The sequence below is a fragment of the Arachis ipaensis genome, chromosome B08, assembly GCF_000816755.2.
Source record: "Arachis ipaensis cultivar K30076 chromosome B08, Araip1.1, whole genome shotgun sequence".
Taxonomy (NCBI): domain Eukaryota; kingdom Viridiplantae; phylum Streptophyta; class Magnoliopsida; order Fabales; family Fabaceae; genus Arachis; species Arachis ipaensis.
This window is the reverse complement of record NC_029792.2, coordinates 9,413,708-9,429,275: the sequence shown is the minus strand read 5'-3', so window position 1 is coordinate 9,429,275 and position 15,568 is coordinate 9,413,708. Positions and strand designations below refer to the sequence as shown.

Sequence of the window (15,568 nt, the reverse complement as noted above, 5' to 3'; positions counted from 1 at the left end):
AATATCTTATTTTTTATGTACACTCACATTTTTAATTACAAAATGTATAGAGAATCATTTTAGTACCCAACTATTAGATCGAGAATGAAGCTAAGATAATGTGACATACATCCTACCATGCACGTGGAATGAAGTTTGGACAACCCGTAAAGTCTATTGGTACAGCTTCTGATGCCGTACTCCATCAAATATTATTGGATCAGAAACATGGAAAAAAGGGTCATAAGCATTTGCTCATTTGCACCATGCATATGTAAATATACCTCTTTTTCCTTTTTTGTCTTCTGATTTTGCTTTTTCTCAAAGCATGGTTCTTAACTTGTTCAAGTACTCATCAATTCTCATGAACTAATCATGTTACCTTGGTCATCTGTATATATTGTGCTTATAGCTAATAATCAATTAGTCTTCTATGTTACTTAAGACGTCATTAATTATATGCATAATATTAATAACTAATATCAGAAATTTAAAGGATGATGTGCATTGCTGTATTACTAAAATGGTATACATCATATGAAGCCCTAAATTTAAGGGTGCTTTTTAGTCTTTAACTACCAATTAATCATACTCGTATACTTTATTAAACATGGCCAGAACCATCTTGTTGTATTAGGATTTAGGATAGTATTTTGGAGAGACATCGTGATTTATGGGTATGACTTTTTATTGTTATTTTTTTTTATTATTATTTGTCGTTTATTCATCGATCGATCCACATTTAAATCTCAATTTTCAAGATTACAAGTGAGAACCCTTTGATTTTGTCCAAGCAGGAAGACTGTCAAAACATTGTTTTTCAATCCATTTTGTGATTGTGTTTATTTAGCTCATTAATAATGCTTGTATCTTCAAATCAAATACATCTTATTCTTGGAAACAACCAAAAAAGCTTAACTACTACTCCGATTATTTTCTTATGAAATCCTTTTTCTAGAAGCTTTCTTCCCCATATCTTTCCCTGATTTGATATTTTATTTCTAAGATTAAAATAATTCCCACTCAGGACACTAAATTGATTAGTTTTTTTTTTTTTTTTGAAAAAACAGAAGAGGGAAAAAAAAAAAAAAAGGCAAAACCAAATTAATTGATTAGATTAACCTATATATATATATATATATATATATAACTGTCACTGGTTGAAATTACTTGTCCGAACTAATTTGCATATTGATTATTATCAATTAAGAATTTGATTAAGACTTTAATTGTTTCTCCTTAATACAATTTTTTTCCTTTAATTTTCATTCACTAGATTCAAACTTAAAATTATTTGAAGATGTCGAAATGGAGATGATATAATTTAAAATGATTCAACATTAAACTAGATAATATAATTGATAGTATGCAATTATTCAACTTTAATTTATCATGAAGATATTGAATACACGAGTATTGAGTGATATTATTATTAGTAGCGGTTAGAGCGAAATAACAACCACCATTGAAACTGTTGATTCGTAAGGTGTGAACCTGCCGCCAAGTTGTCCCATGTGTGGTTCTATATATTCAAGCTTTTGTTGAGAAATGCGGAAATATTCTTATGTCATACAATATTTTAAAGAGTTTCGTGCAATTGTTTTTATGCCTGGCCTATCTAACCCTATGGTCATGCTTTAAAAGCGTGGCCATATTTCCACCTACAGTCACGCTTTTAAAAGTGATAATTTGTAAAAAAGTGTGACAAAAAAAAGCATGGCAATAAGCTGAAAAAAATATGGCGATAGAGTAACCGTCACCCTTTTAAATGTTACCCTTTTAAAAACATGACAGTAATTCAAAAAGCGTGGCAAAAAGTTATTGCCATATTTTTTTTCAGCTTTTTGCCACGCTTTAAAAGCGTGGCAATAGACGCGTTTTTTTGTAGTTGAAAGTGAATAGTTGAAAATCGTTAGACAAAAATTTAGTCAAACTTATTAAATTATCTGACAATTTTTAAATATTAACTTCACATAAATACAACACGTGAGAATCAACTTTTTTAATTTGTAGTGCTACTAATCAATTATAATTCATCATTTAATTAATCTTGCTACCTTGCTAGTCGGCACCAGCATCCAGAATTGCTGACATTAATTAATTGGACGACCAATCACAACGTATATGTTTAGAAAACATTCCATGGATTTATCCGCTCAAAGCAGCATAATTATAAGACCATTCTCATCTCATTTTCATCAGTTTTTTTGAATGTCAATTAGTGATGTCCAACGATTTAAGTTAACGCAAAAGGAAACATAATTGACATCAGTGGTAATTAATTAGTGCTAACTAACTACTTAAAAACTCCTCCTAATTCCATTACGTTACCTTCAAGAATCAAGGAAAATGAAGTTGCTTTGGTGTTCCAAGCAGCTGTAACAAATTGATGTAGTTTTCATTATGTTGCTTTATATTTTAAGTTTTAACTGCCTCCAATGTCATATTTCAACCTGCATTATGCATAAGCCAAGCTGCATATATATAATTTGGAGAAATAATAATATTTTTTTTCATATTTTCTTATTTTCTTTTCATGGACTAAAAGATTTCTCACGTGTATAACAAAACCAAAGGCAATAATAACAATATAATAATTGCATTGATATGATCCACAAGGCCCACAAATAACAATTATCATTCTCAAATCTAAAATTAAATCTGCTCGCGATTTTCTAAACCGTGGATATATACGTGGTTTCCACTATATCAGATCTGAAATATACCAACCAAACCTTTTCTATTTTGTCATACTTATAACTATTTTGAACTACTCACCCGAAATTGGAGGAATTATTAAAAAGAAGGGACCATATTTTTCAAAAATGATAGAAGAGACGCTAATACATCTAGTTATGTATGACGACCACTTTTAATTTCTGCATGTTTTCTTTTCATAAATGTCTATTGCAAAAATAAAAAAAAGGCAATAATGCAAATGCCAATGAATTATTATTGATTGATTATTATCATGTAATGTAATGTCAGTATTATTTAATCGAACCAAAAATAACTAACCACATTACCTCACAAATAAGTCAAGATTATCCACTCACGCTTTCACACCGACAAGGTGAGAGAAGAGAGCACAAAATGATTCTCATAGACCCCGTTTTGACCAAACGGCAGCTTGAATAGCCAAAATAACGTCGTTTTCATGGATCATTTACGACCTAACTTTCTCCATCATTCGACCGTTTTGGTTAGCTGAAGCTTGATGCTCAAACGAACAAACGGATTAACGGCAACAAGTACATAATAAACTAGAATCAGTGAATCACTAATTAAGTAAGTAACAGAATACATTGTTCTTATTAAAAATGACCAATAAACCCATACGACTTTCGAAGCAATTAGGTATTTTTTAAAAATTATTTATTATTTATTTTTTTGAAAAAAATTAAAAAACAAATAATTTTTATAAAAAATAAGTAACTTTTTATAAAATTAAATATTTAAATTAATTAAATAATATTAACCCGCTAGGACCCATCCGAATGGCATATTCAGTAAATAAACTAGAGACAATAAGGATAATAAGGTCAAAATACTGATTCCGTTAGAGGTTGACCCCACCATTCTGTTGCACTATAAAGAAGACCCAAAACCTCCCCAACGGTCTTCATTCATACATACCACACCAAACCCCGAAAAAACTTCCGCCGGCGACACTTCACTTCCGCCGCATTTTTTCCCTCGGGATCCGAGCTCGCCGAAGCTTTCATTTCGCAGTCAGTCACCACAATGCAGCTCCACCACCGTGTCACCGCCGTGTCAGTTTTGATATTTTGCTTCGGAGTGATGTTAGTTTGCGGCCAGAAACAACGGCCACAGCACCGCATCCTCGATCCACATTGGCATGCTGGCACCGCCACGTGGTACGGCGATCCCGAAGGAGACGGTAGCACCGGTAATTAAAGGCTCATTCTCCATGTTCACTCCTTGAGTATACTAATAACTAACTAACGGCTTAAATATTTTAGCGGCATGAATTTAAATTTGTTACTGATGGTTGTGAATTGTAGGAGGGGCGTGTGGATATGGAACGATGGTGGATGTGAAGCCGTTGAAGGCGAGGGTGGGTGCGGTGGGGCCGGTGCTGTACAAGAACGGGGAAGGGTGCGGAGAATGCTACAAGGTGAAGTGCTTGGACCCAACCATATGCTCCAAGCGAGCGGTGACGGTTATAATCACGGACAAGTGCCCTGGTTGTCCCTCTGATCGAACCCACTTTGACCTCAGCGGTGCCGCATTTGGCCGAATGGCGGTTTCCGGCGAGAATGGTCAGCTCAGGAACCGAGGTGAAATCCCAGTCATATACCAAAGGTACGCACGAATATGCATCATATATGTACATGCAGAAGATTCTTTCTGTTTTGTTTTTTAATTTGACCTTTTAATTGCACTGGTAGATAGAAACTGAACGAGATTCTCGCCAGAGGTCATGGTCCCCTCCAAGGCCTTACTGTTTTTCTATGTTTGGGTTGAAACTAGAAACTTGAAACAACATGTATATACTACCGAATGAATGACCTTTATTTTGTTCTATGTGATTGCAATATTTGCAGAACAACTTGCACATATCCAGGCAAAAACATTGCCTTCCGTGTCAATGAAGGTTCTACACCCTTTTGGCTATCACTCTTGGCAGAGTGGGAGGATGGAGATGGAGACATCAGCTCCATGCATATACAAGAAGTATGCATTTTGCTCCTCCTCTTTATATTTGTTTGCATAATCTTTTACCGAATTACCAAATCTTTAATTGATATGAATATATAAGAAAGTGATGTGATTCTTATTAATGTGTTATATTGATTTAACACATTTAATTTACCATTATACTTTGCGTCTGTGTTTGAACAATGTTATGTGAAAAGTGCCAATTGGAGTTGAAAGCAACCGGCTAAACGTGCGCTAAAGCTTTTAGGGTCATTACTTTTTTTTAGGGTACCAATTAAAAAGCAAAACAGCATGGCTAGGTTCCAAATGTTTTGGATGTGTCTCCCTAGATCACGTGCTAGCCTAATGCCACCACTTCCATCTTTTTTGGTACTTTAGATTGGACCCTCTTTCTATCCTATTAAAAATTGCTATCCATAGTGTTGTTAATTCTCGGTGGTGCCCTTTTCCCTCTATATTCTGTTCTCTAAGCATGTGATATATGGGACCTCTCTAACCAAACTTCATTCCTCACTTCTCCCCCACAATACAAAATATCTTATATGTGGGCTCCAAGATCACTTAACTCGAGTTTCTTATATAGCAAAAAAGTAGCAAAAAATAATTCTTAAATCTTTAACTAGATCTTTTCAAGAAGAGTTATGCTTTATATAGCTCAAACTGAATTTCTCAGTTATATTAATAGTTACATGACCCTACAAAATTTCATGAGTTCGTTATACTATTAATAAGGCTGAAGAAGTGAAAATTACGAGGGGAGGGGAGGGGACAAAGTAAATTTATTGTTCCTTTACCAAAATTTGTAGGAGAATATAATATAACATTAGTCTATGGCAAATCCACAAGATTAAATAATGATACTAATTTTCTTATACTATGTGTTGTGATTGATCATATATTGGCAGGTAGGGTCAAGTGAGTGGCTGGAAATGAAACATCTGTGGGGTGCAAATTGGTGCATCATTGCGGGTCCTTTAAGAGGACCTTTCTCAGTTAAACTAAGCACATCGTCAGGGAGAAGCCTCACTGCCAGGGATGTTATTCCAAGCAACTGGTCACCAAAAGCCACTTATACCTCTCGCTTGAATTTCATTCCTTAGGTTCATGCATGCTTCATTTGCAACTTTACAAGACCAAAGGGACTAGTAACATTAAAGAATGCCTTTTTTTCCCCAGTTAAAGTTGGTCAAGTTCCACAAAGGAAAACTTCCGTGGGTTATTATACTATATATAGATATATAGATAGATATGTTGACAGTGTTACCCTTACCCTTACCCTTTGTCTTTCTGTTTTCTTGATAGAAATTAAGTAGCCGTTGAATGCAAAATGGCATTTTTATATGCATTTTTCCTTTTGTTTTTGTATACATCCTTTTGTGGTGTGCATATGTTTAATTGTAACAGATGTTGTGTTATGTAGCCATCTCCAAAGAGGAGAGAGAGCTTGTAGTGTATAGTATCCTTCATTGTTTGTACTGGCCCCCTTTGGCATTATTAAATAAAGTTATTAAATAAATGCATAATTTTGATATGAACCAATGTATTGTGGTCCTGACCATTTTGTTAAATTTTATTTTCATATGGACAATAAACTATGTCCAGTCTAATTTTTATAAACCAAAACTGATGAACTGCATTTGATGCTGAGTCTAGGGAAGACCATTAATTCGGTGGCATAATCATAAGCATTTGTCTTCCTTTCTATAGAAAAATGATTGATACTTCCAACTAAATAGAACATTAATGACACATCAATTTTCGTAATTATTACTGGCAAATCTAGTTGATGTGATGAAAGAAGATCAAAGCCAATGGGCTCCCTAGCTACAACACCTTAGTTATAGGTTAAGGCAAACAAAAAAGTCGAAAATTAAGTTGGTAGGGGTATCCTATATATGAGATATGAATGAAGACAACTTTATTGAGGAATTTATGAGTGTTGTTCTTGAGTTCCCTTTGAGTAAGTTAGTTAATGTTAGGTACAGACTGTGAATGAGTGAGTGCATGATGAACTGATGATGGCTTTACAGGCTCAGAGAACTGTTAAGAGTGTTGACCACATCATCATCAAGATCAAGCACATGGTGAGGTTTTGAGAATATCACAAGGGAATCAAGTTGGTGATTCTGGTGTGACTTGTGACTGGTGAAATGGAAGGTTGTGTGATCTGTGAGTAATTCACATGTGGGGATAGGGTATACCGTATGCGGTGGCCATGCATGTTTGATTCTTATCACTTTGGAGATAGTTGTATGGAAAATTCTACTGTGCTGAAGTGAATATTCTTCCGCAGCTGCTGATGAAACGTGGGGTGTCTCTGGTTGGAACGCGTGTCTAGAGAGAAGGACTGGCGTTCTGGAAGTGGTTGTTGATGATGCCAAGAAAGGTGATGGTGGGTCCTGCAATTGGCAGAGGCTGTGCCAAGGATTTACTGATGATAATCAATGTAGTTAGGGAGATGCTAGTGTGTTGAAAGAAAGATCCTTCAGCAGGTGTGGGTGTTGCATGTTTGAAGATGGTGGAAACACGTGTCCCGTTAGAAGAATTACTTTTTTTGCATGTGTTGAAGTGGAAGGCATGTGGTGCAGCAGAAGGTCCCACAGTCAGTGATAGTACGGGAATCGAGGTTGACTAATTAAATAGATTATATATAACAGTATGGAAGTTAATTGGAGATTAACTCCTATAAAACGGATTTGGTTTTATGTTTTTTTATGATGAGGCCTCAGTTAGATGGAAGAAGTAATGGGCTTGGGGAAAATATTATACCCAAAGGAACAAAAAAGAAAATGGCCCAACCCGTCAGCTTTCCCCCACTTCTCCGTCACCTGTGAAGTGCCCCCAACCGTCCTGTATGAAGCTAATGAAATTTATAACAAAATTGAAACGCTAGCCGTAGCTCTCGTGGAGGTTATAGTGCGCCGGCGTCCTGCATATGTAGCTTCGGTGGTGATCGAGGTGTCGAAAACGCCTAGGATCGCAACTCCGAATTGTAGCTCGTGCTCGCACGTACTTGTCTCCTCAGGCGCGTTGAAGCCGTCGTGCGATTGCCGATCTTGTTCGCGGCTTGTGTTGGAGTTCTGCGTCGTGCACGTCTCGTCCGGTGACGCCCGGTGGCTATATTTTAAACGACTTCGCATTCTCTGGTTGCCCTGAAGCCAACCCTCTCTGTCGCCTTCCAACGCTGGGACCTAAGCGAGAGCCACACCCGGCGGAGAAACCGGTGTATTGTGTCGCCTGGTTGAGTTTCCCAATGCCCGCCAGAAGAGAATACACCCAGACCAGAAGAGTGCTCTGATTCAAAGTCTGCCACGTCCTGAGTTCTATTAAAACAAGTAAGTCTTTGAATCAGTAGTTGGTTGGATATTTTGAATACAATGAAATAAAGTATACCAAAGATATTGTCTCTCCTGTTTGAGGTGGTTGTTTAGCTGTGAAGTATGTTATTATAGTTATAAGGAAAATGCACTCGACATGCATGATGAAGTGGTATTACCATGTGACCGGGTGGCTTCATAATTGCTAGCAGTTGGAAAGTTAGTAAGTTAATTGTGTGAGAAATTAGAGTAAGTGGATGTTACTAGTTACGAAAGTTAACTTGCACAAATAGCATGCTTGCAGAGAAGTTAATACCCTTGCAAGATGACTCCACTGGCATTAGTATTTTCTGGAAGATGTACCACTGCTTTTGGGAAGTTCTGGATTTGGTAACTGTCATGTTGTTGTTGTTAGTAGGTTAATTTCCAAATTTTTATCTCTTGTTTTGATATTCTGGCTGTGAAGTTGCTAAGTTGAAACTTTGGTAGATTGTAGGGTTGATGATGATGTAATATGCAAAGTTGCTAGGGCGGGGCGAAGTTATTTCTTGGAGCATGCATTTAGGTCCCGTAGTTGATTATTACTTGGTATATCGTGTTATTGTATTTAGTGTTATCGGGGTTATGATTGCTGGATTTTGGTGATGATTGGTTTCATGTAAACCGAATGGTTTGTACCTCTAAATGGGAAAACAAAATCTGCACAACAGTATGTACAAAAATGGTTTGTTTTGTTATGGAAGTCAATTTTAGTGTGTTGGCCTATTCAAAATGTGGATGCTGTTCTGTTGTGGTTGTTGGGGTTTATTTCTTCTGGAATTCAGATTTGTTTGTGATAAGTGTTGAAACTATTGATGTGGGTATGCCCTTTTATTTTTTTTTTTTTGGCTCCGGGTCTCCTAGTTGTTGTGACGAATGCTCAAATAGGAAACCTTGCGAAAACTATGTTTGATGTCCTGGATATAAACTTCGTCATGAAAGCTAGTTCGTCAAAGTTAGGTTGTTTTGTTGTAAGAATGTTCTTGGAATAGGTGATTCATTTCTTAGCAAAGTATTGTTTATGTTGTATGCCTGTTTGTTGGGTTTAGTTTTCACTGTGTGGGAATATCCTATTGTTATGTAATATTGAATTAGGTAAACTATTTCAATGGAGGTGTCTTTGAGCGAGGCGGATGGTGATTGTGGAGGGAGTGATGGTGATGCTAACGAAGTAGAAAATTCTGATTTGGAAGACCTCGGTGGACTAAGTGTGGATGACATCCTCAAGAAGGTATGGCACATCATTGAAAATGCATATGAGTTCTATCGGGGTTTCGGAAAATTGCATGGATTCGGGGTGCGAAAGGGTGACTCCGGAAAAGACTGTGACGGGAATGTTGTAAGGTACAGGTTTTTTTGTAACAAGGAAGCGTTGAGGGAGCGTAAACACTACGACAGGGTTGACCGAACAAGGGTACACAAACCGGAAACAAGAACCAACTGCAAGGCAATGTTATCGGTTTATCTTGACAAAAATGATAAGCATTGGAAGGTTAGGAAGTTAGTAACTGAACACAATCATGACCTAACACCGGCTGGAATGGTGTACCTGATTGCCAATCATCGTCGGTTAACGGAAGTTGCAAAGACTCAGATAGCCGGTATGCAAGCTCATGGTATTGCGACCTCTAAGATTGTAGGGTACATGGCTGGTATGATCGGGGGATATTCGATGTTGGGGTTCCTGAAGAAGGATGTCTACAACTATGCTGACAAAATGCGGCGCATTAAAGTAGCTGATGGCGATGCGAATTCTGCATTAGTTTATCTAGAGGGAAAAGCCGAATCAGACCCCATGGCAATCGCAAAATATAATGTGACTTCTGACAACAGGCTCGCGAATCTGATTTGGGCCGATGGATCTAGCAGAGTCGATTACCAATTCTTTGGCGATGTTCTGGCGTTCGATTCAACCTACAGGAAAAATAAATACAAGAGGCCGATTGTTATTTTCTCAGGATCAAACAATCATAAGCAGACCACCATATTCGGGTTTGGGTTGTTGCTTGATGAAAGTCTGGCGTCCTATCGGTGGATGCTGGAGAATTTGATGGAGATCATGTGCCGTAAGAAGCCATCTGTAGTGGTGACCGATGGGGACAAAGCTATGATAAAGGCTGTCTCTGAAGTCCTCCCCGAGTCGACGCATCGCTTGTGTGCATGGCATGTAGAGAAGAACGTCACATCGAATGTCAAGGATGATGAATTACGTGGGCTATTCAGAAGATGGTTGTACGCGGACATGGCAACAGATGTATTCGAGTCGGAATGGGAGCAGGCCATGGAAGAGTATGGACTCGGCCATAATCAGTGGTGGTGCCAGATGTATGAGAAAAAGGAGATGTGGGCAAGTAGCTATCTTCATGACAAGTTCTGCGCGGGGTACCGGACCACATCCTGCTGCGAAGGAATTAACGCATATGTAAACAAGTTTTCCAAGTCCACCCACACAATTTTTGAGCTGGTGCAATGCTTAGAGATGGTTGCCCGTGAATATCGGAATAAGGAAATGCTGCTCCAGTTTCAATCCATAAACTCGGTTCCGGTCATGACAACATGCCTGAGAAGTCTTGAACGACATGCCGCTTCGGTGTACACCAGAGAAGTTTTTGGTGATGTAAAGAAGGAGATCGAAGGGGTTGGTGCCTTGATCCTGATTACCAGAAGGAGGATCATGAATTCCATGATATACACCCTAGAGGAGTAATTTTTTTTTTGTCAGTTGCTAATTCAGTCCTTGAGGTTATGCTTGTTTGTTATTTTTATTTATGGGTATTTTCATGGACAGACAATTCGTGCTTATTTAGGTTCCCGTGGATTGGTGTTGTTTCTTTTCATACTGCTATTTCTCAACATGTGTATGCAATTGATGGATCCGGTATGAAAGCCCATCACTGTAGTGCAAGCTATGTACAGGAATGGTTGAATTTAATGGTTTCATAATTTTTTTGGTTCGGTCAGGAATAAGATTTCCGTGGACAAGGTTTTTCATGGGAATGAAAGCATTATGAGAGTTACGTTTCAGGATAACCATGCCGTGAAATTATAAAGGCCACTTTAATCCCGAATCCATCTATTTTAGAATGGGTCTAAATGTAAACCCCGGTTAAATTAGTAGATAATTAGTCAATAAATTAATTTTTAATAAGGAATATTAGAAACACGAATATTATATCAAATTAGGATAGAGCTCATCGAAACGAGAATTTTGACACCAATTTTGAAGAAATCGGTCCAAGATTGGACCGAACGGGCCGAACCGGTTGAACCGGGCCCAAACCGGGCTGTGGGCCCAATTAGTCCAACAATTAAAAAGAGCCACGGGCTCTTGTTTCTCTTCATTTCCCTCAACGACGCTCCTCCCAGGGAAGAGAAGAAGAGAGATTCGTTTACGGTGAATTCCATTTCCCGTAACTTTCCCGTTTGAGCTCCAATCGCCGCACCGTTTGCGGCCACGCGTTCACCGCGTTGAGCTCTACATTTCTACCGGAACAATTTCATAGGTAACTTGCTATTTCACTTCAGCCTTTCATTTCTCCAATTTTCGAGTTTGTTAAATTTCTTTGATTTTTGATGTTTTAGGATCCAATTAGCTTGAGAGAAACGTTCACTCTTGCTTATGTGAAGCTTGGGTAAGGTGAGGATACGATAATTCTATTTTATTTTTATTGAATTTGAGCTTTGAGTATTAAATTGGATGTATATGTGTTATGAATGTGTATTAGGTTGTGAATAAATAATTGGAGCTTGAAATTGTGAATACTGGAACTTGGAGGAAGCGGATTAGTTGAGGTTTTGAGGGCTATGTTCTTTTAGGAAAATTGTCTTGGAATAATACTTGGGAATCGGCTAAGGTATGGTTTAGGTTTCTTGCATTTAATATATAATGTTCTGTGAAAACTTAGGCTAGATGACTTCCATAGGGACTGATCCAGTAGACTTTATGGCTGCCCTGGGAAATATGGCTGTAGCTATGCAGGCAACAGCTGAGGCATTGGGTAATCATGGGAACAATAATGATGGAGACGGTCCTATGACACTTGCTACATTTCTGAAAGTTTGCCCTCCGACTTTTAGGGGAACCTCAAATCCCACTGATGCAGATAATTGGATCCAGGCTATGGAAATGGCATTGCAGCGTTGCCCCAATGGAGATTAGGGTGTTTTCTGAATTGGTGAATAAGAGTAGGGTGGCTGAGGATTATGTGAGGAAGGCGGCAGCAGAGAAAGGAAGTTTGAGGGTGCCTTTTCAGAGGCCTTCAGGGAGGAACTTTACTCCGAGAGGTAGGAATTTCAAGCGTGGAGGCTTTGTTCCGCAGCAGACTCAGGGTCAAGGTAATTACAGAAGGCTGAATACTAATGCTAGTCAAGGAAAAAGGTTTGGGAAGCAGCCACAACAAGATCTGAATTGTCAGAAGTGCGGAAAGTATCATCCTGGAGTTCCGTGCAGACTAGGACTTGGAGTGTGCTATTCCTGTGGACAGCCCGGGCATATAGCCAGTAATTGCCCTGAGAAGAAGAAGTATGAGACTGGTAAGGTGCAGCAGCCGGGGAGAGTATACACCACTTCTACCATTGGTGCTGAGGGATCTGAGACACTGATTAGAGGTAATTGTGAAATGGCTGGTAAAATCTTAAATGCTTTATTTGATTCAGGAGCGTCTCATTCATTTATTGCATTTGAAAAGGCCCATGAATTAGGATTGAGAATGGTGGTTTTAGGTTATGATTTGAAAGTATATAATGCTACTCATGAAGCTATGGCGACTAGGATAGAATGTCCACAAGTTCCTTTTCGAGTGCAACAGCGTGAATTTGTGCATGATTTGATTTGTTTGCCTATGACTGGTCTTGATCTCATTTTGGGATTGGATTGGTTATCCAAGAATCATGTTTTGCTTGATTGTTCTAAGAAGTCAGTACAGTTTATGCCAGAAGGGTCAGAAGCACCGGTTGTGGTGAATAGTTACTATTTGAATTCTATGATAGTAAACTGTTCTGGAACTGAATGTCAGGGTATTATGTTATTAACTGCGGGAGTATTAGGTGATGATCAGAGTTTAGAGCAGATTCCTGTTGTATGTGAATTTCCAGATGTGTTTCCGGATGATATTAATGAATTTCCACCTAACCGGAAAGTGGAATTCGTAATTGAGTTGGTGCCTGGAGCCGGTCCGATTTCAATTACTCCTTATAGGATGTCACCTTTAGAAATGGCTGAACTGAAAGCTCAGCTGGAAGATCTGTTGAGTAAGCATTTTATCCGACCAAGTGTTTCTCCGTGGGGAGCGCCAGTGCTACTGGTAAAGAAGAAGGACGGAAGTATGCGGTTGTGTGTCGATTATCGGCAATTGAATAAGATCACTGTGAAGAATAAATATCTGTTGCCTAGAATCGATGATCTAATGGATCAGTTACAAGGTGCCGGCATGTTTTCTAAGATTGATCTGCGATCTGGTTATCACCAGATAAGGGTTAGAGACGAGGATATTCCGAAAACTGCTTTCAGGACGCGTTATGATCATTATGAGTATACAGTGATGTCTTTTGGGTTAACTAATGCCCCGGCAGTATTTATGGATTATATGAACAGGATTTTTCGACCGTATCTGGACAAGTTTGTTATTGTCTTCATTGATGATATTCTCGTTTATTCTAAGTCTGAAGAGGAACATGCTGATCACTTGCGAACTGTGCTGCAAATTCTGAGAGATAGGAAGTTATATGCTATGAAGCACGGATTCTCTAAGCACAGGTTGACTATTGCACCTGTATTGGTATTACCTGAACCAAGTGAACCGTTTGAAGTGTATTGTGATGCATCTCTGAAAGGTTTGGGGTGTGTTCTGATGCAACACCAGAATGTTGTAGCATACGCCTCACGGCAATTAAGGCCGCATGAAATGAAATAAATATCCGTTGCCTAGAATCGATGATCTAATGGATCAGTTACAAGGTGCCGGCGTGTTTTCTAAGATTGATCTGCGATCTGGTTATCACCAGATAAGGGTTAGAGACGAGGATATTCCGAAAATTGCTTTCAGGACGCGTTATGGTCATTATGAGTATACAGTGATGTCTTTTGGGTTAACTAATGCCCCGGCAGTATTTATGGATTATATGAACAGGATTTTCCGTCCGTATCTGGACAAGTTTGCTATTGTCTTCATTGATGATATTCTCGTTTATTCTAAGTCTGAAGAGGAACATGCTGATCACTTGCGAACTGTGCTGCAAATTCTGAGAGACAGGAAGTTATATGCTAAGTTATCTAAATGTGAGTTCTGGAAGAGTGAAGTGAAGTTTCTCGGCCACGTGGTGAGTAAGCAGGGGATAGCTGTGGATCCTGCTAAGGTGGAAGCAGTGATGAATTGGGAGCGACCAACTTCAGTGACAGAAATCAGGAGTTTCCTAGGTTTGGCGGGGTATTATCGCAGATTCATTAAAGGATTTTCACAACTCGCCTTACCTTTAACTAAGTTGACTAGGAAGGATACACGTTTTATCTGGACTCCGGAATGTGAAGAGAGTTTCCAGGCATTGAAGCACAGGTTGACTACTGCACCTGTATTGGTATTACCTGAACCAAGTGAACCGTTTGAAGTGTATTGTGATGCATCTGTGAAAGGTTTGGGGTGTGTTCTGATGCAGCACCAGAATGTTGTAGCATACGCCTCACGGCAATTAAGGCCGCATGAAATGAACTATCCGACACATGATTTGGAACTTGCTGCTGTTGTGTTTGCTTTAAAGATTTGGAGGCACTATCTCTATGGTATTAAGTTTCATGTTTTCTCAGACCATAAGAGTTTGAAGTATCTTTTTTAGCAGAAAGAATTGAATATGCGTCAGAGGAGATGGATGGAACTTCTGAAAGATTATGATTTTGAATTGAATTATCATCCAGGAAAAGCGAACGTTGTGGTGGACGCTTTGAGTCGGAAGTCTTTATATGCAGCTTGGATGATGCTACGGGAGGAAGAGTTACTGAAGGCATTCCAAGGTTTGAATTTGGGAGTTAGAGAAGAATCTGGAATCCTGTGTTTGAGTCAGTTGCAAATTTCAAGTGATTTTAAATCAGAACTTGTGAGGGCTCATCGAGACAGTGAAGCGTTACATAAGGTATTACCAGCAGTCGAACAGGGGAAACAGTGGAGAGTGTCAGAAGGTCAGGATGGTTTATGGAGATTCAAGAACTGGATTATTGTGCCAGATATTGGAGACATGCGACAGAGAATCTTAAAGGAAGCTCATAAGAGCGGGTTTTCAATTCACCCAGGGAGCACTAAAATGTATCAAGATCTGAAAGCGATGTTCTGGTGGCCATGTATGAAGAATGATGTGGCATTGTATGTATCTAAATGTTTAATGTGTCAGAAGGTTAAGATTGAGCATTAGAGACCATCAGGGACCCTTCAGCCTTTGGAGATTCCACAATGGAAATGGGAGAGTATCGCAATGGATTTTGTAATAGGTTTGCCTAGAACCCGATCTGGTTGTGACGCTATTTGGGTGGTTGTGGATCGACTAACAAAATCAGCTCACTTTCT

At 38.8% G+C, this 15,568-nt stretch overlaps 2 protein-coding genes across 2 annotated transcripts; both read left to right on the top strand.

Annotated features, from left to right (window-relative positions):
• LOC107613857 (expansin-B3) lies at positions 3,592-6,193 on the top strand. The gene is made up of 4 exons (XM_016316030.2): positions 3,592-3,889; positions 4,005-4,305; positions 4,548-4,677; positions 5,568-6,193. Exons 1-4 carry the CDS (start codon positions 3,724-3,726, stop codon positions 5,760-5,762), a joined length of 792 nt encoding a protein of 263 aa, XP_016171516.1. The 5' UTR covers positions 3,592-3,723; the 3' UTR covers positions 5,763-6,193.
• On the top strand, positions 9,127-10,725 carry LOC107610479 (protein FAR1-RELATED SEQUENCE 5-like). The gene has a single exon (XM_016312530.1). The coding sequence runs from the start codon at positions 9,127-9,129 to the stop codon at positions 10,723-10,725; it is 1,599 nt and encodes a 532-aa protein (XP_016168016.1).